Consider the following 27,400-nt stretch of genomic DNA (forward strand, 5'->3'; position numbering starts at 1 on the left):
TGAAACTTATCAAAAGCAGGAGCAAAGTTCAGAATATTAATGCTGTGGAGGTTCCACTAATTGTACTAAAACTGAAGAAATGAATTTTGAAGACTATCTAAACAAGAAGGCTTCACACCCAGCTTTAAGGAAAAGTAGATGAAATTCCTTTAGTTAGGAAACATTAAGAGTATTTATTAAAATTGTTAAATCAAACAAAACCTCATTAGAATAGAGAAAAGAATTGGCAAAATAAAAAATAAAATAAATAAAATTAATTAATTAATAAATTAAGAAGAACCCTACCAATTTCATGAAGTCTTTAAAATAACTCAAGGGGAAAACTTATCATCTCCAACAACTATTCAGAATCTAAAGGGTGAGATAAATGAGATAAATTTTAAACTTTAAGTATAAAGAATACAAATGCAGAATTAGGTTAGTCTCTCCATCCCCAAAAAGGAGTTGATTCTAAAGAAGAGTTTTAAGCAAATGAAGAATTCATCAACGTAATAGAAAAGATACGAATTCAAAGTGGTATTCTCATTTCACAATTAAGATAAGAGATTTTATTTTTAAAATAATAGGGTTAATAAACTTAGGAGAAGATATGGATTGTATCCATTGGGGATTAGTTCCTTCAAGGTACTTTGAGATGATTTCTCAAAAAGTGAGTGGTGTGACTAGTAAATATTGCCAAATAGAATTTAAAATCCCTAATTCTCATTTTTGAGGTAGGAAACTCGTTTAAAAGCTAATTTTATTCTTACTAAAGATTTAAAATAAATTTTGATTTTAAGAACTACATTACTAACCATGATTAAACCCTTTGGTGTTAATCAGGTAGGGATAGATATGGTCATTAAAAGTGAACAAATAAGGTTTAAATTTTTCAAAAAACCAAGTATTTCAATAATAAATTATTTAAAAGAATCAATCCAGCAAACGGAAAATTTTGTTAAAGAACTTGAGGATGGGATCCAATCTAAACATATGACCAAAAGACTTGATTATCACATATCATCATCACCATCATCACATCAAGATAATGATTATCATCATCCACATCATAAGAAAAATAAAATAAAAGATTAAGTGCAAGGGGGTGTGCTCACCTTGGCCTAAGTGTTGGATGGCTTGGATCTCCATGATCCACCACCATTCTCTCTCTCTCTCTCTCTCTCTCTCTCTCTCTCTCTCTCTCTCTCTCAGGAAGGAGGGGCTAAAATTTGGGCACTAAGGTGCCTAAATTTGGGTTAGAGAATGCTTATTTATAGAGGTGGAGGTGATTAGGGAATGAGTTTTTAAATTAAGGGGTATATACAATCACCTCCTTATTTTAAGGGTGATTAGTGTTGAGGGTCAAATACTGCATATTAAACCCCAGTTATTACCTAAATTACGAATATGATAATGTTTTAACGGGCTATTTTAACCGTGTTTGTGATGCAAGGAGAATTGACGAGCATGGATTGAAAAGAATGTTAAAGGCATGGATTTAACGCTCAAGCATCATCAAGGCATTGGACGGGACTCCATAAGATCAAGATAGAGGATTTACACGCCAGAGATTAGAGAAATTCCAGCCACTCACTTTAAACAGGACTAAAAGATGTCCATAATGCAAGATCACAGGGTTCCCACCATCTGATCAGTTCCAAAATCTATACATGACCTGAGGACCATAAATGAACCGTACACATAAAATTTTAGATCCTAGATCCTTGTGGAAATGGGCAAACAGTCAGATCAGCCCACAAATTATCAAATTGGGGCCCACATGCTATGTGGATATGCTTCAAAATTGGTTTCAACCCATTAAATGAGGATACAAGATGGGTGGATGGATTAGATTTCCCATAAACATCAAAGTGGATCCCACCTGAGTGGTGTGTGCACTGTGCACAAGTGCACGCGCTATGCACGACAACTCCACATCAGTCAACATGGCTTGGACCCGTATCCAAAACGGCAACTGCCGTTTCCCTATAACGCAAATGGTTTGCATGGAGTCTTTTGCGGAAGCCGGTGGGCCATCATCATGGCCCATATGATCAATCTGATCCGTCCATCATACAGAAGGTGTACCGAATCTGGGGAGTCGATCAGCGTGCGCTGACTCGACTCCCAGCCAAAAACGGAAAGCTCCGTTTTCCTGCTACCGCAGCTGACGTAGGAGGCCATCTTGCGGATCACTGTGGGCCACCATCGTGACCCACGTGGATAATCCAAACCGTCCATCATGCAAATGGTTTATCGAAGATTAAAACCATGAAAATATCACATGTTGGGGTGCACGTATGAACACACAATTCTCAGCCAAAGGAGAGCCTCTGCATTACGAGATTAAGGGACAGTAGCGGTTTAGAGGAGTTGTGGGCCACTGTGAGTGGATGTCCAGACAATCCACAACGTCCATCTGTTAGGTCATTCAGAACCATCCATAGGGACGTTTCCCTTTTTGGAAATACATCATTGTGCACGAACCAAGCCAACAGGATTCCAGCCGTTCCGGTTACGTAAGACAGCTGGTTGCGTAATCTTTGTAGCTGCGCAATCTTTGCAGCTGCGTAAACAAGTTTCCGCAACGTTTTTATAGCAGCTCCGCACAAGGATCTTAGTGGGCCAGGGATCAGTGAGCGACAATTCGAACCATCCAAAGAAACAAATCAAGCACAAGAAGCAACAAGAGTCCATCTGCTGGTAAAAACAGAGTCTTGGCTGGCTGATTGAACACTGAAATATGGGACTATCAGAGACAGAAAGATGACCCATCAAAGGATCAACCTATGGCTAACAATGTGAATGGTGCAGATTGAAAGATTACCCGCCAATCAGAAAGGAAAGTGGGCAATTTCTGGCTGTCGTTTTGGCTATGTAAACAGGGTTTTAACAAGTTTCTTTATGACAGCCAACTTACTCATGCACGTTGATTGTGTGATGTCTCTCCTCTAGCCGACTTCTCCACCGTCCAAGACAGCTATAAAGAGAGAGGAGAAAGAGAGAGGAGAGGATTCTGACGTGAGAGAGAGAGAGAGAGAGAGAGAGAGAGAGAGAGAGAGAGAGAATTGTTTAAGAGTTTTATTATTTGTTTGTTTTTATGATTTTTGAGAGATTTATCCCACTCATGTCGGGCTAAACCTCTTAGCTAGGGCTAAGAGGTGAAGCTTGTGGCGTGATGGGACTGATTTTACGACTTTGATTCATGCCATGAACTATGTTGATTCTAGTTTTGAATAATAAGAATATTTCTAGTTTTTAATGGTTTGTTGTGACTGAAATTACAATAGATTTACGATGGCTTTAACTATTCATGTTCTCTTGTTGTGATTACGCAGTTAGGAAGTCCTGTTGTTCACCATCGTCTCCTGGGCATGGTTAGATGACGGCACCCTTCCTACTGTTCATACATCACTTAGATTGACTGTGAATTAGTTTAATTCTATTGTTTGCTTTGTCTCATGGGCATGGTTTTGTGATGGAATCTATTCCAATTTACACCAATCTTATCTCTCTAAAACTAGATCAAAAGACGTTCAGATTTGATTTGCAAGTTATATCTTCCAACTGGATGAAGATGGGACTCGAAGTCCAGTTGAGTTCATGAATTGACCGTAGATTTCCCTGATCTCTACAAGTGGATCCTCTGAATCCCTAGTTTCCCTTCCCTGAATTCTTTAAGTTTTAGATAATTATTTCACCATTATTCCTCAAATTATAATCAATTTAGATTTCATCTTAGTCTAGTTCTAATTCTACCTAGTTTCAGAGAACGTACAGGTATCAATCCCTTGGGATTCGACCTCGATCTCACCGAGTTTATTACTACATCACAACCCTATACTTGGGGAGTGAACAAGTTTTTGACACCGTTTCCGGGGATTGACGGTTACGATTCTTTGAAATTAATTAGTTTTAGAATAGTTTAAGATTAAGATTTTACTAACTTTAGTTTTAGATTTTTATTTCTATTTGATTTCTAGAACTAACTTGTTTCCTGTTTTGTAGGATCTTGACATAAACTTCTAATTTGGTAATTCCTTTCTAATTTCTCTACTTTTTCTATTTTTAGAATTAGGATTTTAGTTTTAGAAACTTTCTTATTCTAAATTTCCTTTTTAGAAACTAACTTTCTATTTTTAGAAATTTTCTATTTTTAGGCTTTCATTTATTTTAGAAAGTTTTTTCTTTTTCCTTTTTAGAAACTAACCCAACTTTCCTGTTTTGTAGGATTCTGAGATAGGTTTCTAAATTGGTAATTTCTTTCTTAATTTCTTCCTTGCTATTTCTAAATTGGGATTCATTTTTTTTTAACAAATTTCTAATTCTAACTCTTTTAGAATCTAACTTTGTTTCCTAATTTATTTTTAGAAATTTTCTACTTATAGATTTTTTTAGAAACTATCCTTCCTATTTTGTAGGCTTTTAAGATAGAAATTTCTAATTCGGTAAGCTTTCTCTACTTTCTATTTTTCAGATCTTTTTTAGTAACTTACTTTCTAGTTTAAGACTTTTCTAATTTATTTTAAATATTCATTTTCTTTTAGGAATTTCTTCTTTTAGAAACTAATTTACTTATATCTTTCTTTTTAAGGATTTTCTAATTTTAGACCTTCTCTTTAGAAACTGACATGTTTTGTTTTCTTTTGCAGGTTTTTAACTTAGGGACTCCAATTTGGTAACTTCTTTCCAACCCTCTCTTTCTTTCTAGATTTTCTTTTCCTTTCTTAGGATTAGGTTTCGAATTTGATTGAGGGTTGTGAGTGTTTCATGCCCAAGTGGGCCTGTGACAACACTCGACGTCTCTTAACTGAAGGAGGATTGGTTAAGGGGTTAACTATCCATCGCAGGATTAAACACCACTCGAAATCCCCTGAGTTAATTGAAGTGATGGCTGAAAACCAACCTCTTTTATCCCAACCTAGGGTGGAGGACATTTAGGATGAGAATGAGGTGCATCAAGCACCCCCGCCTCGTACTTTACGAGATTATTTACAACCAGCGGGGGTGAATATGCCCTTATGCATGATTTTTTCTGAACATACAGGACATATGGACATCAAGCCAGGGGTTATCCAACTCCTTCCTAAGTTCCATGGGCTTGAATATGAAGAACCATATCTACATTTGAAAGAGTTAGATGAGAACATAGCTACTTTATAGTTTCAAAACGTGTCTGAGGACACAGTCAGGTTGAAACTCTTTCCTTTTTCCTTGAAGGAGAAGGCTAAGACGTGGTTATATTCATTGCGTCCTAGATCCATTGGCACATGGAATGCTATGCAGAGGGAATTTATAAAGAAATTTTTTCCACATCATAAAATGATTACCCTTAGAAAAGCAATCATGAACTTCACCCAAAAAGACGATGAAACATTTTACCAATGTTGGGAAAGGTTCAAGGATTTGGTCAGTTCATGCCCACAACACGGCTTTGAAACGTGGCGCATTACAAATTTTTTCTACGATGGACTGACATCTTCCATGCGCCAAATGGTCGAGACAATGTGTAATGGAGAATTCATTAATAAAAATGTCGATGAGGTATGGGATTACCTCGATAGTCTTGCTGAAAAAACACAATCATGGGACTATTACCCAAAATCGAACATCACATCTAGGCTGACTCAATCTAAGGAGAAAGGTGGATTGTATCTCTTGAAAGAAGAGGATGATCTCAAGTATAAAATGACTACGCTCATAAGAAAATTTGAGGCCATGGAAGGAAAGAAGGATAAGGTTAATGAAAGCGTTTGCGTCATCTATGATTGCAACATTCATACAACTGAAAATTGTCCTACAATACCCGGCTTTCGAGAAGTGTTGAATGAACAATCCAATGCCGTAAATACTTATTAAAGACCTTTCAATGGACTGACTTCTAATACGTACAATCCTGGTTGGAAAAATCATCCAAAATTTAGTTGGAGAAATGGACAAACTGCTACCCCTCAAGGTTTCTTTAATCAAAATCCAAATCAGGGAAAACGTCAAGAAGAACTGGTTCAAAATTCCATACAAGAGCTGACCCAGGTAATGCGAGATTTTATGCAAAAGATGGATTCACATATGACGGTTATAGAAAAGGGGATGCTTGTTATACAACCGCTCCCCAATCCTAAACCGCAATACGAGATAAGTAATCCCAGCTCTTCAAATCAAATGGAGCACGCTAGATCCATTACCACTCTTAGGAGTGGGAAGATCATTGATAAAACCCTTCCGGTTAGCCCAGAAAAGCCTCAAGAACCAGAAGAGGACAACAATGATGGATCTAGTGATGCCCCACAAAAATTAAAACTGAAACTTCTAGAAAAGCCAGTTGCTTCATTTCCCCAACGGTTGGTCGCACCAAAACCTCTCTTGAACTCTCAGGATATCCTAGAGGTGTTGAAACAAGTGAAAGTCAACATTCCTCTACTTGATGTCGTAAAATAGATACCTTTATATGTCAAATTCCTAAAAGACTTATGTACGACCAAACGACAACAGAGTATTCAAAAGAAGATCTTCTTGACCGAGAAAGTGAGTGCCATCTTAAAGCAAGATGTGCCACAGAAATTCAAAGATCCTGGTAGCCTAACCATATCATGTGTAATTGGGGACCATCGAATTGATCATGCACTTCTTCACTTAGGAGCGAGCATCAATCTGATTCCCTACTCGGTATACAGAAAGTTAGGTTTGGGGGAATTAAAACCCACCATAACCACACTACAACTTGCTGATCTCTCTGTTCGTGTACCAAGAGGGATAATTGAGGATGTGTTGGTCCAAGTTGATAGATTTTACTACCCTGTAGATTTTATCATTCTGGACACCGAACCCATCAATAACATGAGCACTCATATTCCCATCATTCTTGGTCACCCATTCCTTGCCACTTCAAACGCAATTATCAATTGCAAGAATGGTGTCATGACTATGTCTTTTGGGAATATGACGTGGAGTCAAACATCTTTTTCAATAATGGCAGAAACTTAGAGGATGATGACGATTTCCACGACATTAACATGATTGAGTCTTTAGTGGAAGATACGACACCTCTGACCTTATACTCTGACCCTCTAGAGATGTGCCTGGCTCACTCCCATGATTTTGATGATGACATGATTAGGGAGACATGTGCCTTGCTTGATACTGCACCGGTACTTGAAGTTAACCAGTGGACGCCACAATTTGAAGAATTGCTACAAACTGATGTAGTGCCTCTACCGTCTAACCTCAAGCCACCGAAGCTTGACTTAAAACCTTTGCCCTCTGATTTGAAATACACATATTAGGTCAAGATGAGACATACTCGGTGGTGATCTCTGCCCATCTGGAAAAAGAACAGGAGAGTATGCTCATATCTACTCTCATTGAGCATAAGGGAGCCCTTGGATGGACAATAGCAGACCTCAAGGGAATCAACCCCTCGATTTGTACTTACCACATATATCTTGAGGATAATGCGAAGACCGCTCGGTAATCACAATGTAGACTAAATCCAAACATGAGGGAAGTGGTTAAGGCCGAGGTTCTTAAACTATTGGATGTGGGTATCATATACCCCACATCCGATAGTCAATGGGTGAGTCCAACTCAAGTGGTTCCTAAGAAGTTCAGGATCACCATCGTAGCCAATGCTAATAATGAACTCGTGCTAACTAGAGTTACTACTGGTTGGAGAATGTACATTGACTACAGGAAGCTGAATACCGTCACGAGGAAGGACTACTTTCCTTTGCCCTTCATTGATCAAATCTTGGAAAGGCTAGCTGGTCATTCCTATTACTGTTTCCTTGATGGGTATTCGGGCTATAATCAGATTGAAATCGCCCCTGAGGACCAGGAAAAAACCACATTTACATGTCCCTATGGCACCTTTACCTACAGAAGGATGTCATTCGGATTATGTAATGCCCCTGCCACCTTTCAACGATGCATGATGAGTATCTTTTCTGATATGGTGAGAAAATATCTAGAGGTCTTTAAGGACGATTTCTCTGTTTTTGGTTCATCTTTCAACAAGTGCTTAGAGAGTCTTAAAAGTGTGCTGAAAAGATGTGAAGAAAAGAACTTGGTACTTAATTGGGAGAAGTATCATTTCATGGTTCATAAGAGAATTGTCCTTGGACATTATCTCGTCCAAAGGAATCGAGGTGGATAAGGTAAAAATTGATCTTATCTCTAACCTACCTCCACCCAAGAACATACGGGACGTGCGATCCTTCTTAGGACACACTGGGTTTTATAGAAGATTCATAAAGGACATTAGTCTCATCTCTCATCCTTTATGTAATATACTTCAAAAGGATACACCATACGAGTGGACTGAGCTATGTCAGGAAGCTTCACTAAGCTTAAGGGCATGTTGACTAGTGCACCCATCATACAACCACCCGACTGGAGCCTTCCTTTTGAGCTTATGTGCAACGCTTCTGATTATGCTCTTGGAGCAGTTCTAGGTCAGAGAAAAGATAAGAGGCCTTACGTCATTCATTATGCGAGTAGGACTCTAAATCCTCCCCAAGTGAATTACTCGACTACGGAAAAGGAACTCTTAGCCGTAATGTTCGCCTTGGACAAATTTAGGTCCTACCTGATCGGATCCAAGATCATTATCTACACAGATCATGTGGCACTCAAGTATCTTCTTTCTAAGAATGATTCGAAGCCTCACCTGATAAGATGGATCCTTCTACTTCAAGAATTTGATTTGAAAATTAAAGATAAAAAGGGAGTAGAGAACGTAGTGGCCGATCACCTTTCTCACCTTAATACCTCTGATTCCCTTGAGGCGACCCATATCAATGATATGTTCCCTGATGAACAACTGTTCAAAGTCTCCCATTCACCTTGGTTTGCTGATATCGCTAATTATCTTGCCACAGGTTCCATACCGACACATTGGACTGTACAAGATAAGAAGAAATTCTTTACCAAGGTACGTAACTTTTTTTGAGATGATCCATATTTGTTTAAATATTGCCCAGACCAAATCTTGAGGAGATGTGTGCCAGACGATGAGCATCAGAGTGTCATCTCCTTTTGTCACTCACAGGCCTGTGGTGGTCACTTTTCTACTAAAAAGACCACGACCAAGATTTTGCAGTGTGGTTTTTATTGGCTCACTATGTTCAGGGACACTCATGAGTTTTGCAAAGGTTGTGAGCATTGTCAGAAATTGGGAGTGTTGTCTCGTCAAAATATGATGCCCTTGAATCTCATTCTTATCATTGAGGCATTTGATTGCTGGGGCATTGATTTCATGGGACCATTCCCCCAATCTTTTGGAAATCTATATATTTTACTCGCTGTAGACTATGTCACTAAATGGGTTGAAGCGATTCTGTGTCGAAATAATAACTATCGTACGGTCATTAAATTCCTAAAGAGAACATCCTTTCCCAATTCGGAATACCTCGAGCTATCATTACTGATGGAGGCTCACACTTTTGTAATAGGTCATTCGAGAGTTTAATGAAGAAATACGGTATCTCTCATAAGGTGAGCACCCCTATCACCCACAGACAAGTGGGCAAGTTGAGATTTCTAATAGGGAGATCAAACACATTTTGGAGAAAATGGTTATCCCTGACCGTAAGGATTGGTCAATCCGATTGACCGATGCCTTATGGGCTTACCGTACTGCATTTAAAACCCCTATTGGAATATCTCCCTTTAGACTTGTTTATGGGAAGGCCTACCACTTACCTGTGGAGTTGGAACATAAAGCCTACTGGGCGATCAAAAAATTGAATTTCAATCTTGACAACGCTAGCTCGCTATGTAAACTTCAGTTGAATGAACTCGAAGAAATCCGGAATGACGCATACGAGAACTCGAGAATTTACAAGGACAAGATGAAGGCGTTTCATGACCAACATATTCTACGAAAATCATTCATGCCTGGTCAGAAAGTCCTTTTGTATAATTCTCGATTACATCTCTTTCCAGGTAAGCTTCGATCTCGTTGGACCGGCCCTTTTACTATGATCACTGCATATTGTCATGGGGCCGTCGAGATAAGAAATCCCGACAATTGCAAGGAGTTCAAAGTAAATGGTCATCGACTAAAGCCATTTGTCGAGAAATTCGACGCAGAGGACATGTCCATGCCTCTGACTGATCCTGTTTACCAGGATTGATCTCCTAGTCTGATGGAGGTATAGATAGGTTTCCTGTTTTCATAGGACTAGGGTAGTTTGCTTTATGTTGTTCTAGGTTAATTTGCTTTCTACATTGTTTTAGGATAGTTGCTTTTGTTGGTTTTTCTCTTGTGCTGACTTGCTTTCATGCTGAGATCTTTGTGGAAAAGCTTCTTGATTCCTTCATCCGGGTATTATCTTCCCATCACTTCTCGTTTACTTTCATTATCCCATGTGCATTACATGCTCATATATCTTTTACATTGAGGACAATATAGATTTTAGGTTGGGGGTGGGAGATTAGGTCTCCTAATCAGTGTTTTCTTGGTCTTAAGCGCGAAAATTGTGAAAAATTTTAAATTTTTCTGGAATTTCGTATGAATTCGAAGTGATTTTGACGACCATCTTGGATTTAGAATTACAAGATAAGTGATGTTGGAAATTTATGACTCTTGGATTCAGCTATTTGTTAGATTTCACAGTTACGTTCGAACTATTAATCCATAATTAGAGGTTTTAGACATTGATTGAGTCATGATTTCACAAGACACATCTTGCTTGCACATTAAGGTTTCAGTTCAATATTGACATGTAACTTGGTGATCATTAAGCATGGAAGGAACCAACCTGGGAATTTGTCCATCATGTTTAATAAGAAGAATGAAAGAAAAAGAAGAAAATACCCAGCTACAAGATAGCTGCCTGCGGAAAGGGTTAGGCGAACGAACTTCACCATAGGTTTGCTCCCTATAGGTGTAGATTCGATTCCCCATGGTTGACATGTGGGAAAAGTTGGGCGACTAGTCTTCACCATGGGTCTGCTCCCTATAGGTGAGGATTCGTTTCCCTTCCTTGGCTTTACTCTTAAAAAGTTGACATAGTGTGAAAATCATCAAAAGCTGGAAGAATGAATCAAGTTTTGGTTTAGGTTTTGGTTATCATGAATTCTCTTGTGGTTACCAATGATATCTTGAAATAGAGAAGTGAATTTTAATGATGATAAGTCGAGATTACACTATACACCGATGGAACTCAATGTTTAGAATTTCTCTGATTGATGGATTAATACTTTGAACTTGACAATGAAGTTTATCGTGCGGTTGAGACCAGGAGAAAATAATGCCCAACATTCATGAATCTTAGAATTCTAGTATCTGAATTATTTTTCATAAATCACTCGAGTTTATAGAAATTGTCTTGTAATTCTCAATTTATTTTTTTCGCATGCTTTGCTCGGGACTACCAAAATGCTGGTTGGGGGTTGTGTTGAGGGTCAAATATTGCATATTAGACCCCAGTTATTACCTGAATTATGAACATGATAATGTTTTAATGAGCTATTTTAACCGTGTTTATGTTGCAAGGAGAATTGACGAGCATGGATTGAAAAGGATGCTAAAGGCATGGATTTAGTGCTCAAACATCACCAAGGCATTGGACAGGACTCCATGGGACCAAGATAGAGGATTTACACACCGGAGATCAGAGAAATTCCAGCCACTCACTTTAAACAGGCCTGAAAGACGTCCATAATGCAAGATCGTAGGGTTCCCACCATCTGATCGGCTCCAAACTTTATACATAGCCTGAGGATCAAAAATGAACTGTACACATAAAATTTTAGCTCCTGGATCCTTGTGGAAATGGGCCAACAGTCATATCAGCCCATAAATTATCAAATTGGGGCCCACATGCTATGTGGATATGCTTTAAAATTGGTTTCAACCCATTACATTAGGATACAAGACGGGTAGATGGATTAGATTTCCCATAAACATCAAAGTGGATCCCACCTGAGTGGTGTGTGCACCGTGCATAAGTGCACGCGCTGTGCACGGCAACTCCACATCGGTCAACATGGCTTGGACCCATATCCAAACGGCAACTGCCGTTTCCTTATAACGCAAACGGTTTGCATGGAGTCTTTTGCGGAAGCCGGTGGGCCATCATCATGTCCCATATGATCAATCCGATCCGTCCATCATATAGAAGGTGCACTGAATCTGGGGAGTCGGTCAGCGTGCGCTGACTTGACTCCCAGCCAAAAACGGAAAGCTCCATTTTCCTGCTGCCGCAACTGACGCAGGAGGCCATCTTGCGGATCGCTGTGGGCCACCATTGTGATCCACGTGGACGATCCAAACCATCCATCATGCAAATGGTTTACCAAAGATTAAAACCATGAAAATATCACATGTTGGGGTGCACGTACGAACACACAGTTCTCAGCCAAAGGAGAGCCTCTGCATTATGAGAATAAGGGACAGCAGTGGTTTAGAGGAGTTGTGGGCCACTGTGAGTGGATGTCCAGACAATCCACAACGTCCATCTGTTAGGTCATTTAGAACCATCCGTAGGGACGTTTACCTTTTTGGAAATACATCGTTGTGCACGAACCAAGCCAACAGGATTCCAGCCGTTCCGGTTACGTAAGACAGCTGGTTGCATAATCTTTGCAGTTGCGTAATCTTTGTAGCTGCGCAATCTTTGCAGCTGCGTAAACAAGTTTCTGCAACATTTTTATAGCAGCTCCGCACAAGGATCTTGGTGGGCCAGGGATCAGTGAGCGACAATCCTAACCATCCAAAGAAACAAATCAAACACAAGAAGTAACAAGAGTCCATCTGCTGGTAAAAATAGAGTCTTAACTAGCTGATTGAACGCTGAAATATGGGACTATCAGAGACAGAAAGATGACCCATCAAAGGATCAACCTATGGCTAACAATGTGAATGGTGCAGATTAAAAGATTACCCACCAATTAGAAAGGAAAGTGGGAAATTTATGGTTGTCATTTTGGCTATGTAAATAGGGTTTAAGCAAGTTTCTTTATGACAGCCAACTTACGCATGCACGTTGATTGCGTGATGTCTCTCCTCCAGCCGACTTCTCCACCGTCCAAGACAGCTATAAAGAGAGAGGAGAAAGAGAGAGGAGAGGATTCTAACGTGAGAGAGAGAGAGAGAATTGTTTAAGAGTTTTATTATTTGTTTGTTTTTATGATTTTTGAGAGATTTATCCCACTCATGCCGGGCTAAACCTCTTAGCTAGGGCTAAGAGGTGAAGCTTGTGGCGTGATGGGACTGATTCTACGACTTTGATTCATGCCATGAACTATGTTGATTCTAGTTTTGAAAAATAAAAATATTTCTAGTTTTTAATGGTTTGTTGTGACTAAAATTACAATAGATCTGTGATGGCTTTAAGTATTATTGTTCTCTTGTTGTGATTATGTAGTTAGGAAGTCCTATTGTTCACCATCGTCTCCTGGGCATGGTTAGATGACGACACCCTTCCTACTGTTCATACATCACTCAGATTGACTGTGAATTGGTTTAATTCTATTGTTTGCTTTGTCTCATGAGCATGGTTTTGTGATGGAATCCATTCCAATTTACACCTATCTTATCTCTCTAAAACTAGATCAAAAGACGTTTAGATTTGATTTGCAGGTTATATCTTCCAACTGGATGAAGATGGGACTCGAAGTCCAGTTGAGTTCATGAATTGACCGTAGATCTCCCTGATCTCTACAAGTGGATCCTCTGAATCCCTAGTTTTCCTTCCCTGAATTCTTTAAGTTTTAGATAATTATTTCACCATTATTCCTCAAATTATAATCAATTTAGATTTCATCTTAGTCTAGTTCTAATTCTACCTAGTTTCAGAGTACGTACAGGTATTAGTCCCTTGGGATTCGACCTCGGTCTCACCGAATTTATTACTACATCACAACCTTATACTTAGGGAGTGAACAATTGGTCTTACTAATCCTTAACTTAAGGATGCTAATGAAACTCTCATAACACATGAGATTCATTTTCTAGAAAAGTGGGGGACAAAACTCTTATTCCCCTAAAATTATGGAAAAGAAAATTTACTTTCGGTGCATGGTCTTTATTAAGCTTAATCTAAGCCTTGGTTTAAGCTAATTGAGTATACTTATGGGACCTTAATTATTCTTAAATCATGGCTAATTATATTTAAAAAAGTTGTATTGGCATTCTCCCCTTAATTTAAGGGATTTAGTTGACTTTTGCTTTATATCTCTTTATTAGGCTAAATAAAGTTATCTTTTCATAACTTCATACATTTCTCAAGGTTATTAAGTATAGTTAATAAATAAAATAAAATAACCATTTTTTATAACAAATGAGGTGGCACTCTCTCCTTAAATCAAGAAGATTCTTTGACTTTATGGAAAAATATTCCATAACTTTATTAAAAAGTAATAATGATGAGTTAATCTAGTTTATAACTATATTATAATACCATTAAATCTTGATTAAGAGGCTTAATGAGATCACGATTGTTTTAGAAAAAGGTAGAATTTATAACACTATTTTAAGATTTTAGAGTTCCTTGCACAGATGAACGAAATTATTCTTCACGTTGTAACTTGGGTTCAGGTGCTCGCATCAACGTGCGGGGGTACTGTTGGATTTGTAGCAACAACGCAGTCACGTTAACATAGATTTCTGGCTCTTAGAGTTTTGTTTATTTGGGAGTGTACGTGCTCGCTCAATTCGATTTCTGTTAAAAATGTTAGGCACCCCGCAGAAGGTACCGAAAAGTGTATGATTCCACTACCAAAAAAAGGGGAAAAGGCTAGGAATAAAAAGATATATGGATACGGTTATCATCCGTAGTACAACCATAGCAATTGGTACCATAGCTATAGGTCTAAAATATATAGCTACGATTTAAATCTATAGCTATAGATACTAATGGCTACGAATATAATCCGTAGCCATAATTTCTGTAGTGAAATGTACATATAGCCATGGATAATATTTGTAGCTAAGAACGAAATCCGTAGCAATATGTTAAAGTTAACAATAGCTACGGTTTCCAGTACTAGAGCTACGGCTAATATTCGCAGCTAAATCCTATTTTTTCAAAAAATATATATTTATAATAATGGTCTCTTGCCATTTTTAGTTCATGCCCTGATTGATCAACTCATCCAATCTAATACAGATAAAGAGTTCATGGCTTACAAACCCATACACCCAAATAAGCTAACACAAATAAAGAATAATAGAATATGAACATATGGAGTGATTAACACCCTTCTTCCACATCACTTCACCTTATAAATCTGTCACCACTAATGCTATTTGTCTTTCCGTGAAGTTGTTGAAGATCTCTACATCAAACCTAGCAAAAGCAACCCTGATAACAAAGAACATTTTCTTTCCATGAGTTCATTCTCTATCTCTTTTATTTTTTTTTTAAAACTTTCCATTGTAATAATAACTACCTAAAATCATGGCATTTTCTCAAGATAGAAGTCCACTCCATCCCAACTTGTGCACCTGTTAGGATAAGCAATTCAAACAACATCTTGCAACACATTGAAATGCCCAATCGGTCTCACTCCAATCTTACAAATATATGTGAGAGAGAGAGTGATACTTGTCATCATGGACAGGAACTCTCCATTCCTCATTGTGATAAGCAATATACAAAGGATCTGCCAAAAATGAAAAACCAAAAGATTTATTAAAAAAGAAAATTGAATGATATACTTAGTATCTTAAATTACTTTAGAAAAAAATAAAGAAATAAAAAATAAAAAATAAAAAAACTGAATAAACTATATATATATATATATATATATATATATATATATATATATATATATATATAAAATCTTAGCAGGTATAACCATGTAGCACAAGATTGATCATCAATAAACAAAGAAACTACATAATTTTCCACACAGAATATCAAAAAGCAATGGAATCCATGTAATTTGAATACATTAACAAATCACACAGAACCAATTGTCTATCATTCTACTAAAAAGTTTGGTATTCGCACATGCACATAACCATTCGGGCATGCCTCCACATGTGAATGTGGCACATATGTGAGAGAACTAAACCATCCATCAGGTTCCCCCTATGTGTACACGTGTTGTGATGGCTCCAAAAGTAGGCCAGTCCACTTATTAGGTGGGCCAAAATGTACAGAACCAATTGACACTACAAGAAAAGGGGGTTTTAGCCTCGGTTCAAAACTGTGGCTAAAAAGGTTAAAAACTGAGGCTAAAGCCTTTAGCCTCAGTTTTGCCTCAGTTATCCAAACCGAGGTTGAAACCCCCTATGGCTAAAGGCTTTAGCCTCAGTTTTAGCAACCGAGGCTAAAATGACTTTTATAGCCTCGGTTCTTCAAGTGAGGCCAAAAACCTTTTTAGCTTCAATTTTCTCGAAATGAGGCTAAATCAAAATTTTAGCCTCCATTGTTTTCAACTGAGACTAAATCCAAATTTTAGCCTTAATTGCCTCCAACCGAAGCTAAATCTATTTTTAACCTCGGTTCTCAACAATCGAGGCTAAAGTCTTTAACCACGAGATTTTCAGCCTTGGTTATCAATGACCGAGGCTAAATTCAAGCCTCAGTTACAAATTGAGGCTAAAAATGTTTTTTTTTTAAAAAAATATTTATTCAATCCACTCATGAAACAATCAATCATGAAGGCCACAATACCAACAAAACAGTTAACAACAGTCTATTTAAAGTTTAACTACTTTAAATCAATCAAACTGTTACACAACATTAGGTTCCACAAATAATACAAAGTCATGGTCGCGCCCGTCATCACCAGTGCTGCCGTGCTTGGCGGACCCTGAGATAACATTGCTCGTCCATCTTCTGCTGCTTCCAGGCCAACGTCATCATTGCCTCTACCAGCATTCTCCATTTGAATTGTGCGTAGCAGGCCCCTGCAACCTCAACAGGTAGCTCTAGCCTGCTGGCTGCAAGACATGAAATAAAACTCTCAAATAAGAAAGGAAATGCAGATAGATGTGTATGGATGCATAGCAGGCCCTGCAACCTAGCCCATTCATTTGTCAAGGCCTGAGCAAGACAACAAATGATTGACCAACCACTTACATACAAGATGGGACTAATCCAATTTTGTATTAGTTTCAGTTTGGGGTTTCTTCATGATAAGAGGATTGAAGTCAGGTTTGAGATGATCAGAGAGCGATGCCCCCAAGAAAGTTGTGTCCTTAACCATTGCATTCGGTTTCACCTGCAAATTGATGTAGTAGCCATAACAAGAAATAGAAAGTGTAGCTATATTAATAATGCAATTGAAAAAAGTAAAGAACTATTCAGAAAACATATCTTGGTTAGTCCCATTTTGGCCTAGGTATGATTCACCATACCTTTCTCCCAGATTTCTTCTGCTCCTGAATAAAAGACTCTGCCGACCTAGCTGGAATGACCTTGTCAGCTATGCTGTACAGATACAGCTGAGGGCAGGGAGGCTGGTCGCTTGAGAGGATGGAGATGGTCTTCCTCAACCTCCTATTTACATCAGGCAAGTTCAGAAACTTGGAGAAGAACAACTCTAAAATTGATAGGAGCACCTTCTCAATCAACATGGGTTTGTTATTAGTATCGAGTTTAGGAGTTGGTAAATATTGAAAGATATTTATAAACAGGGCCACCATATACCTTCCATCTGGTGATTGATGAACACTGAGAAACTAAAACAGATGCTTGCACTGAGGATAGGAAGGATTTTGATTATATGTGGCCCATATTAGGATGCAAGTCACACTACACAAAGTAGACAATGCAAACACAACAACATACTGTTAGAAAAACTATACACAAAACTTTAATTCGTGACCGAGTAAGCTGCATTAACTAAGATCATCAAAAGATACAATTGTCGCTCACCTGAAGCTTTGTTAATATGTGTGCAATTGTATTGTCTCTGGATAAACCAATCAGTACTTGGCATGTTAGAGCGCGTAGGTAGTCGAGAGAAGCTGGAGGTGTAAATATCCTAGGCTAGAGAAGATGCAAAAGAACCTTTATACCATTGTTGGCACGCACGGAATCCCTTGCTTGGCGATATCCTAGTTCTAGCTGTGTAGCAAGGCCGACACAACCTACTCCAGGACTTAAAAATATCCTCCGCTCTCCAACTACTGCAAGAGCAATAGTAGGCACAACAGTTTGTGAACTATTGCAAGTGTCCTAAATAAACAAATCAACATCAAAACCACACAACCATGGGATTTAAATGATTATGGAGGATCTTTTGTTTACTTAGTAAAATACCTTGAAAAGCTTATACGGTGTTCCAGTTTCTATCTGTGATTTCAGAATTTTAAATCATAGGCTCTATGCCTGAACAACTCTTTTTGCCTTGCCCTGAGTCCAACAAATATAAAGACAATTTGTAACATTTTCATTGAATGAAAGTACCAAAATTTTCAAACTTCAAGCTCCGGTCAAGCTTACCTCTCTTTCATATCTAGTGTACAGTTCTTCAAATTCCTCACCCCAACAATCAGATAAACTTGGAGCCTCATTTGGGCAAAACAATGACCACTCCCCATTGCTGTTCACCCTTTTCATGAAAAGGTCAGGAACCCAAAGGGCATAAAATAGATCCCTAGCTCTATGTTCTTCCTGCAAAAATGCAGCAAAACAAACATTGATAAGGCAGCTCAGACCACCACAGTAACCCTCCCAACAGTTTTTTTTTTTTTTTTTTTTTTTTTAAAAGAAAACTCCAAAAAAAATTCATCCATGCTTGTGCCATACACATTACAGGTGTCATCCAAAGTCAAAAAAACAACCCAGTCCACATGCAATTTTAAGTGCTGAAGTATTAAGGGCCTGACACCTACAAATTGAGTTTTCACAACAAACATACAATAAATTCATTATATTTGACTAACTAAATCATACAAACATTCAGCTCAAAAAATTTCCATCAAAGTAAATGGATTACATAACCAATATATATATATATATATATAATGCACTATAGAACAAAAATGAGAACAATGTAGGAACAAGGTGAGTTCGACAAAGAACTGAGATGTCAATGATTGATAAATTTCTACATATAATACCATGAACCAACTCCTCGTTCACAACACTCCCATCTTTCTTCCGATGGGTCGTTATGAACAATGTTGCCCGATCAGGAGACTCTCCACCAAGATTCTTTGCCCGCTTTTTCCATGTAAAAACAAATGAGTTGGTAACACATAAAATGTTTTTTCTTCCCACTTTCACCATTGGGGAAAAAAACGATTGCAAGTGAATCAGTAATGCGTACAAATATAAATGTATAAAGCACACAAGAACTTAATTCAAAATCTTTTTTTGTATAGAATAGTTGTAAGCAATCCTTATTTTTCATCATATGAACTGCTAGAACCTAGTGTGTTAAAGCAAAAGAAAAAGTGTAGAAAGATCCCTCTACACCACTTTATTTATAATGTTGCAGGTGAAAGAACCACTCTAATAATACAACCCAGGCCCACTTAATCCAGTCAAAAAAAGATCCACAAATATATAATAAATAAATAAATAAATTTGCAGAAAATAACAACAATGATGTTCTTTATGTTCATAACTTAAAGAGTGGAAATAATATTGATAATAGAACTTGCAACAGAGTCTATCTTCTGTACTAGTTAGCTGGGTGATGTTGGTAGTAGGAGCTGGTTCTTCTGAGGCTTCTATACTTCAGTTGCTGGATCATTTAACAATAAAAGGAGATGGAAACCTGAACATCAGGTGACACATTTAATTAAATTTTTAGAGGGAACGCTGCAAACCTGAAATAAATTTGAGTCCTTCACATCTGGCCATAGCTCCTTCAAGAAAACAATCATCATGTATACTGGGTCTTGATACCTCTCCAAAGATAAAATAAGTAGGATAAGAAGAAGAAGTGAATGATTTGAGTCCTAGCTCATCTATTTTAGATTGAAGCATTCCTCTATAAATGAATAGGAAAGCTGAACAAGGAAAATCATGGAGCATGCAAGAGGTAAAGACAGGCTACAAAAGGCTCATGGATATTTCCTAAGCCGACATTCAAGTTAAAGTATTAAGAGAAGAAATTCAAAGGTTTTATAACAATGTTTTGACAGAATAACAAAACTATCAGGTTACAAGTTGAGCCCATAAACAATTACATGAGCAGAGAAATCATTTTACCCCATATTTGCATAGTTTCATGTTTTTTCATCCTTGCGATAGACAGTTCTTCAAAAAACTTATTTCTTTAATATTCAAATTAGATTCAAAGGTGACTATTACATGATTTGATTGATGCACCATGGTTCACACTGTTTCTAGTTCCAGCACACTACTGAAGAACATTTTTTTTAGTGCACATAGGCAGGAGGATCTTCAAGTGCTTGGGTTTCATCTCTTTCATTGTTTCGGTGTTTACCATAGTAATGTATGCCAAGAATATTTTACTAACATCTATAAGCCAAGAAGATATCAATTTAAAAAGTTCTAAAACATGAGATGGAGGATACAAGACTTGAAGGCACACAAGAGGGTTTGTCTGTAACAATCATAACTGTGACAAAAAAAAAAAAAAAAACACAACACGAGCTGTCAGTATATTAAAGGGAAGACTCAAAATGCATGAGTTACCTAATAAAAGAAGAGGCTCTACCTTCTAACAACACTACCTTCTGAGAAAGTAATGTTGAAAGCAAGCTCATATGGCTCTTCTGGATATAGACTGCTCCAGCTATGTTTAACAATATGCAACAACAAAACTACGGTGCATACATGAATATTTCGAGATACTGAGGTAAAATGATTGGTCTTGCTTTTGGTGAATTTGGTGTGATAAGAACAAATAACAGAGAGAATTCAGATCAGATGCCATAGCCAGTTACTATTTGTGATATGGATGTTAAGAATTTTGATGGTGAGGATTTAACTTACAAAGAGATCTGGATAGACTTCATTGCTGATGCTCCTGTCCTCAGAGCATCTACAGTTTCTGTTGTTGCCTTTGCACCTTCAAGCATAATCATCTATATACAGGATGGGTATAAACATTTTTTCTGGCACAGAAGAAGCCCTTCGTTGAGATTATGACATGCACCAATATGATTGCATTATCAGTAGTAGACCTAAAACTCTGTAAACTCTCAATACTAATTAAATGGAAGACCTAAAAATGGCACTTCCCTTTTCTCACTAGCTGTGAATTTGATTGCACCTAATCATGAAATTTCATGATATTTGATGCAACCAAATGCACTCTTAACCATAAACCGATAAAAAAGAAATTTCAGATGAAAGAAAATGAAATTTGTGGCCCTCCCCTATAGTAGCCCCTTTAAAATAAGAATTCAGAATTACAGACAGAATCACATATAAAAACAGAAAATTCGGAACATAGAACCCATACCATGAAGGACCTAAGCTTATTCTTCATCTCAGCAATGCCATTCAGAATCTTAATCTTTTGGACATGACCAAGTTTGTTGAGAAAATTTAACTCCACTCCTTCCCGTTGCTCTAATTTCTCCTTCCTCTTTTCCTTTGCCACCTTTTCATATTCCTCAATTGAGTCCTCATCAATTAGATAGCCAATGCCCTTTTGGACATAGAATTCTGTGTAAGCATTACACCTGCAAAGAAGATTTCTCCATTTCTTAGAAAGAAACACGGGTTTTTTCTTCTCTGAAACAAATGAGGCTTGACGGGGATCCACTCCAAATATACAGTTGGGATTTGAAATGCTACCGTGGGCTGCATCCTGCTTTAAAGCCACATTTTTCTCCAAATTCACTCTAAGCAGAGGATCTCTAAGAAAATAGTTATTCAAAAAAACCTAACTATCTGATTTGGACTGAACAGAGCTCACTCTATATTGGCCTATTTATTTTATAATAAGAAATAGGCCTTGGACCGTTCTAGAGGCCAGTCGATTTTGCCCTCCATGTTTTCAGTGAGAACAGACGTATCCCAAATCGGTGCTATCAAATTGACGTGAACAAACTAACAATATTAACAATCTAGATTTAAAACGAATTCCTATTTCTGTAATCCGTACTCAAATTCGAATTCAACAGCATGTATGAATCCCCATAAACAATCACAAACCTTCAGAAACGCTAAATCTACAATCATCTCAAAGCAGAAACCCTATCACCGACTAAAGAAATGAAAATTCATACTGATCATGCGAGCTTTCAAGTTCATCTCCCTTGGATAGTTTCTGCATTATGCTCGAGAGGGTCCGAGCTCTAGCATCGCCATCTGCTGAACATCTGGATGGGAGAACCCGACCCCGGGGCTTTTCTGGCGGAGTCTCCGTCCCGAAGACCTCCAGTGGGAGGTCTCTTGTAGTCGGAGCAACGGATTCCACTGCCATGGAAGGGTTCTGCTTTAGCTGCTTCGGCGGAATTTGCGCCAGGCGGCAGCGTTGGAGAATCTCAGTATAGGAAGAGAAGCCGGAGCTAGGGTTTTCTATGCAAAAAAAGGAGGGACGATTGAGGTGTGAAAATCCCAAGGAAAAACTCTAGAAAGAGAACGAAGTTCTCTCTCACTCGCTCGCACAGCGAGTGAGAAAAGGAGTCGGGGCAAAAAGCAGCCCGCCTGCGAATTTATATTTCGGAATTAGACTTTTGGCCTCGGTTCCAATGCTATTGAGACTAAAAAGTAGATGTTTGGCTTCGATTCCTATGCAATCGAGGATAAAAAGTCTGATTTCATTTCAATTTTTTTAATTTTTTTTTCAAAATTTTCAATTATTTGAAATTTATCAATTTTTAAAAAATTTCCAATTTTTTTCAAGATTCTCAAGTTCAAAATTCTTATTTTTTTTCAAAAATTTAAAAAAAATTCAAAATTCTTAATTTTTTTTTTAAAAATTCTCAATTACAAAAAAAATCATACTTTTTCATAATTATCATTTTTTATTCTTAATTTTTCAAAAAAAAATTCTTAATTTTTTAAAAGTTCTCAAAATTTTAAAAAATTCAAAATTCAAATCTTTTTCAAAACTCTCATTTTTTTTTTCAAAATTCTCAATTTTTTCCCAATTGTCTCCATTTTTTTCCAAAATTCTCAATTTTTTCACAATTGTCAAAAATTTTAAAAATTATTAATTGTTTCAATATTCTCGATTTTTTTTTTAATATTCTTACATGTAGACTTTTTGCCTCGGTTCTTATGCAACAGAGGCTAAAAAGTAGACTTTTGGCCTCGACTACTATGCATCTGAGGCTAAAATGTAGACTTTTTGCCTCGGTTCTTATTCAACTGAGGCTAAAAGGTAGACTTTTCGCCTCAGTTCCTATGCAACTGAGGTTAAAAAGTAGACCTTTCGCCTCGGTTCCTATGCAACTAAGGCTAAAAGGTAGACCTTTCGCCTTGGTTCCTATGCAACTGAGGCTAAAAATTAGACCTTTCGCCTTGGCTCCTATGGAACTGAGGTTGAAAAGTAGACCTTTCACCTTGGTTCTTATGCAACTGTGGTTAAAAAGTAGACCTTTCGCCTTGGTTCCTATGCAACTGAGGCTAAAAAGTAGACCTTTTGCCTCGGTTCCTATGCAATTGAGGCTAAAAAGTAGACTTTTTGCCTCGGTTCCTATGCAACTGAGGCTAAAGAGTAGATTTTTTACCTCGGTTCCTATGCAACTAAGGCTACAAATTAGACCTTTCACCTCGGTTCCTATGCAATTGAGGCTTAAAAGTAAATTTTTTTACCTCGGCTCCTATCCAACTGAGGCTACAAATTAGACCTTTCGCTTCGGTTCCTATGCAACTAAGGCTAAAAAGTAGATTTTTCACCTCGGTTCCTATGCAATTGAGGCTACAAATTAGACCTTTCGCCTCGGTTCTTATGCAACTAAGGCTAAAAAGTAGATTTTTCACCTCGGTTCTTAAGCAACTGAGGCTACAAATTAGACCTTTTCCCTCGGTTCCTATGCAACTGAGGCTAAAATGTAAACTTTTCACCTCGGTTCCTATGCAAGTGAGGCTAAAAAGTAGACCTTTCGCCTCGGTTCCTATGCAATTGAGGCTAAAAAGTAGACCTTTCGCCTCGGTTCCTATGCAACTGAGGCTAAAAAGTAGACCTTTCGCCTCAGTTCCTATGCAACTGAGGCTAAAATGTAGACCTTTCGCCTCGTTTCCTATGCAACTGAGGCTAAAAAATAAACCTTTCACCTCGGTTCCTATGCAACTGAGGCTAAAAAGTAGACTTTTAGCCTCAGTTCCATAGCAACTGAGGCGAAAAATGAACTTTTAGCCTCAATTCCATAACAACTGAGGCTAAAAAACACATTTAACCTCCATTTTTTCAACTGAGGCTAAAGGCCTACTTTCTTGTAGTGTGATTGCTAAAAGAAAGTATAGCCAGCCTGATGATTGCACCAGCCTTTTCTCAGGCGAAGGCATCTACATGGTGGGACCCACCTCATGGACAGCTTCATTCTCATATACATCTCTATGGGATTAGTGTAGCTACCATCAAATTTAATAACGAGTCATATGATGCTCAGTTTGAGGATGAGGCCTGATAGCGGGCACATGCACCTATAAATTATACAAATGACATATATTTACTCAAATAAACCAAAACCGAGTATATTGTGCAGTTCACTGTTGCCAAGTCACAATTCCAAGGTCGGATTGGTTGAACAATCCTAATATCTGATTCGCAGACACTTGTTTGCCAAAATAGTACTGTTGGAGACTTCATTTTTAACCATCCAATAAATGTCCACCAATCCGATAAGCAAATAATCAAATAGGATTAATTTTTTGTTCATGATAAATTTACACTGGGTACTAATAATTTGGACAGTTTAACTTGACACTTGTATGCCACTTGACCTTTGGATATATATATATATAATTTAAATTTAGATTCATATCCAAAAAATCAACTGAAAAGAGGTATAGAAATAAACAGCTAGTCTATTGTAAAATTAGAAAGCAGGGTAATCCCTGTTCAAGGAAAAATAAAAATTGGACAATTGCAAAAAGACAATGTTACCTTTTCAAGAGGTCTTGTCTATGAACTAATAGTGCAGGAATCAAATATAGTGAAAGATAGAGCAGTTATGCTCTTCCATAGGCTTGAATGAGAAAAGAAATAATTAGTCTTGTGAAAAGTAGAAAAGCTAAAAGAACCAGAACAATGCAAAGGTGCTTGTTAAGATAGCGATTGAGTAAATAGTGAGAATCAGAACCACATAACAGGGCCATTCAAAGGTAGCCGTAAAGAAATTTACAACAATTTGCATCTAATGCAACCACAAAGCTTTGTAGTCATACAAGCTTACATATTCCATCTATAACATTTTGCCTACACCATACTTTTCATGATTTAATGCATATGTTTACATGTTCCATACAAAATCCATGGACTCACATTCAGTAATCAAAACTTTAAAAGAAAAAAAATGAATAAATAAAAGAAGAAAAAAAAGGACTATTACTATGAGGTAATGAAGTGGTGGTGATCATTCTTGGGGGACCTCTAATGAAGCCAACGGAAGATGGTCTCATGAGGGGCAATACACCTTTACATGGCTTTTGATAAATGAGGACCACAATTGGTTATCCAGTTGAAGTAGATGTACACTTAAATTAGCACTAAGCTGTTGGTTGCTTGATCCTAACCAAATGAATTAGTGAGATGTTAGAGCACCTGTGATCACCAACCTCACCACAAGTGATACTGGTATATTGCGTTTAAGCCGCTAGATTTGAGGGTCATAGTAGCTTTTACCTAATACAAGTCACTTCTCAAAACAAACATTATAATGAAAGGCCAAATATCTAAAGTTTATCATGGAGCAAGACTATCGCAGAATCACTAATTCATTTGGATATTTGCAGCAATTGGTAGAATGAGAACCGGCTTCAATAACATTAGGAATACTAAAACCCCTAGTCAATTAGATGTGTTTCCATTTGGAACCAAAATTTTCATCCCTCATTTGCTACTTTGAGAAGGCATTTGTGGTCTCTAGTAGGATCTTGAGCTATAAGTTTTGAGAGCTTATCCACGATGCCAACTTTCACAAGGGCGCCTTTGATCATTCCTCTCATTTGCGCTCTAACACTAAATACGGCTATTAGGTTGGTATTCTTATATAAAGTTATTAGGTTATATTATATTAGTAAATGAAATGATATCTGAAAATAGCTCCACCATTGCTAGTAAATTTTCTCTTAATTAGAGAAAGCCATGAATTACCAGGGGAAGTACACCATTTTTCTTCAAGGAGTTACTGCATTCATCATGTTTCTTATAAGGGGAAACCAAAATAAAAAATAAAAAATGGGAAAATATTGTTTTGATAATGTCTTGTAAGGAAGAAAAATCGTCAAGTTTCTTATATAAGATATAAGAACTGCCCTAGATGGAGAATTGAAGTCTTACTGGAGAGTTTTTTTAATCTCCTGGAGAAATTCAAAAATTGCAGAATCAGACTATTGCTGTGTTTCATGGCTAGAATCACTTAACATGTTGAACAAACTTGAACATTTGATGCCCTATGAGTTAGCACGTAAATTCAAGTCGATATAAGATATAGCTTAAAGGAGCTTGTTAAATGTCACTACGGCACAGTTACCATCAAGAAAATCTAGAAGAAAACCAAGCATATCAGTATCAAGAACAATGTTCAGTACAATGATCCATCCCACCAAAAATTGGCGGACGTAGGAATTCAGAACATTCATGCGCTCCCGTTGTAGTGGTATAAATTGTCCGATGCTGAAAAAAAAAAAAAAAAAAACAGACAATATATGAAGTCCTACAACCATATTCTCCAATTTGTTTTTTTTCTTTATGCTGAATACTTTATCTATTAATTCAATATATAAATTATAAGGATAGATGGTGCACCTGAACTGATCACTTTCAGTAACAGTATCCTGGTTATTAGTTGAAAATATTAAATTATGCAAGTAGATATCATTGATTGGCACAACCCAACATAAGAGTTAACTGAAAGTGCACTGATGGCATACCTTCACATATGATTAAAGAATACAATGAAATCTCCCCTTGCAACCTACAAAACAGCTCGAGTATTTTTTATTTTTATTTTTTAAACCAAACATTTTTTTCCATTGAAAATGCTGAATATTACACCCATTCGGGAGGGTCCCCACAAAAATTTTGGGGACCACTCCTATCATATATCCACAAAGCAAAAAGGAAAACTACATAACCAAGGAGAACCGAGGGAACTGCAACAGAACATTCCTACTAATTCCCTAGAAGGAGGGCCTAAGCCTCATTGGACCTGTCTAAGTGAACCCAGCCTTGTTCTGTCCAGGAGAATCTGCCCTCTAATGAATCGTGTGAGAGAGGACAAAGTGGAGAAGAGGCTATCAGTTTGCTGCTTACTTCCCAGCTTCACTAGACTATCTGCTAGATCGTTAGCTTCACAGAGAATGTGACACAGCGAAAAAGATCCCTTGGCGAAAAGCGAACGGATTCTAATGAGCCAATA

The 27,400-nt window shown here is 37.5% G+C and overlaps 1 protein-coding gene, 1 long non-coding RNA gene and 1 other non-coding gene across 4 annotated transcripts; all 3 read right to left on the reverse strand.

Moving 5' to 3' along the window:
- Nucleotides 1-5,307: 5,307 nt before the first annotated feature.
- On the reverse strand, nt 5,308-5,414 carry LOC131234095 (small nucleolar RNA R71). The gene has a single exon (XR_009165508.1). It is a non-coding gene; the product is annotated as a small nucleolar RNA R71 (small nucleolar RNA).
- Nucleotides 5,415-16,680: 11,266 nt separating this feature from the next.
- LOC131232854 (uncharacterized) lies at nt 16,681-17,949 on the reverse strand. Of its 2 annotated transcripts, XR_009164963.1 has the most exons (5): nt 17,814-17,948; nt 17,586-17,690; nt 17,294-17,497; nt 17,016-17,157; nt 16,681-16,876 (listed from the first exon to the last, which is right to left on the reverse strand). It is a non-coding gene; the product is annotated as an uncharacterized LOC131232854 (long non-coding RNA). The 2 variants fall into 2 exon arrangements; XR_009164964.1 differs by lacking the exon at nt 16,681-16,876 and having other exon boundaries at nt 16,915-17,157; nt 17,814-17,949.
- A 3,289-nt stretch (nt 17,950-21,238) lies between these two features.
- LOC131232416 (uncharacterized) lies at nt 21,239-22,501 on the reverse strand. The gene is made up of 3 exons (XM_058228637.1): nt 22,097-22,501; nt 21,325-21,547; nt 21,239-21,250 (listed from the first exon to the last, which is right to left on the reverse strand). The coding sequence occupies exons 1-3, from the start codon at nt 22,291-22,293 to the stop codon at nt 21,239-21,241; spliced, it is 432 nt and encodes a 143-aa protein (XP_058084620.1). The 5' UTR covers nt 22,294-22,501.
- Between the last annotated feature and the right edge of the window lie 4,899 nt (nt 22,502-27,400).

The sequence above is a fragment of the Magnolia sinica genome, chromosome 18, assembly GCF_029962835.1.
Source record: "Magnolia sinica isolate HGM2019 chromosome 18, MsV1, whole genome shotgun sequence".
In the NCBI taxonomy this organism is placed as follows: Eukaryota; Viridiplantae; Streptophyta; class Magnoliopsida; order Magnoliales; family Magnoliaceae; genus Magnolia; species Magnolia sinica.

Coding starts and splice junctions, on each gene's coding strand:
- LOC131232416 (XM_058228637.1), bottom strand. CDS start 22,293: ATGGCAGTGGAATCCGTTGCTCCGACTACAAGAGACCTCCCACTGGAG. Junction 21,548..22,096: donor CTTGAAAGCTCGCATGATCA/GTATGAATTTTC, acceptor TCTTCTTTGCAG/GTGTAATGCTTACACAGAAT.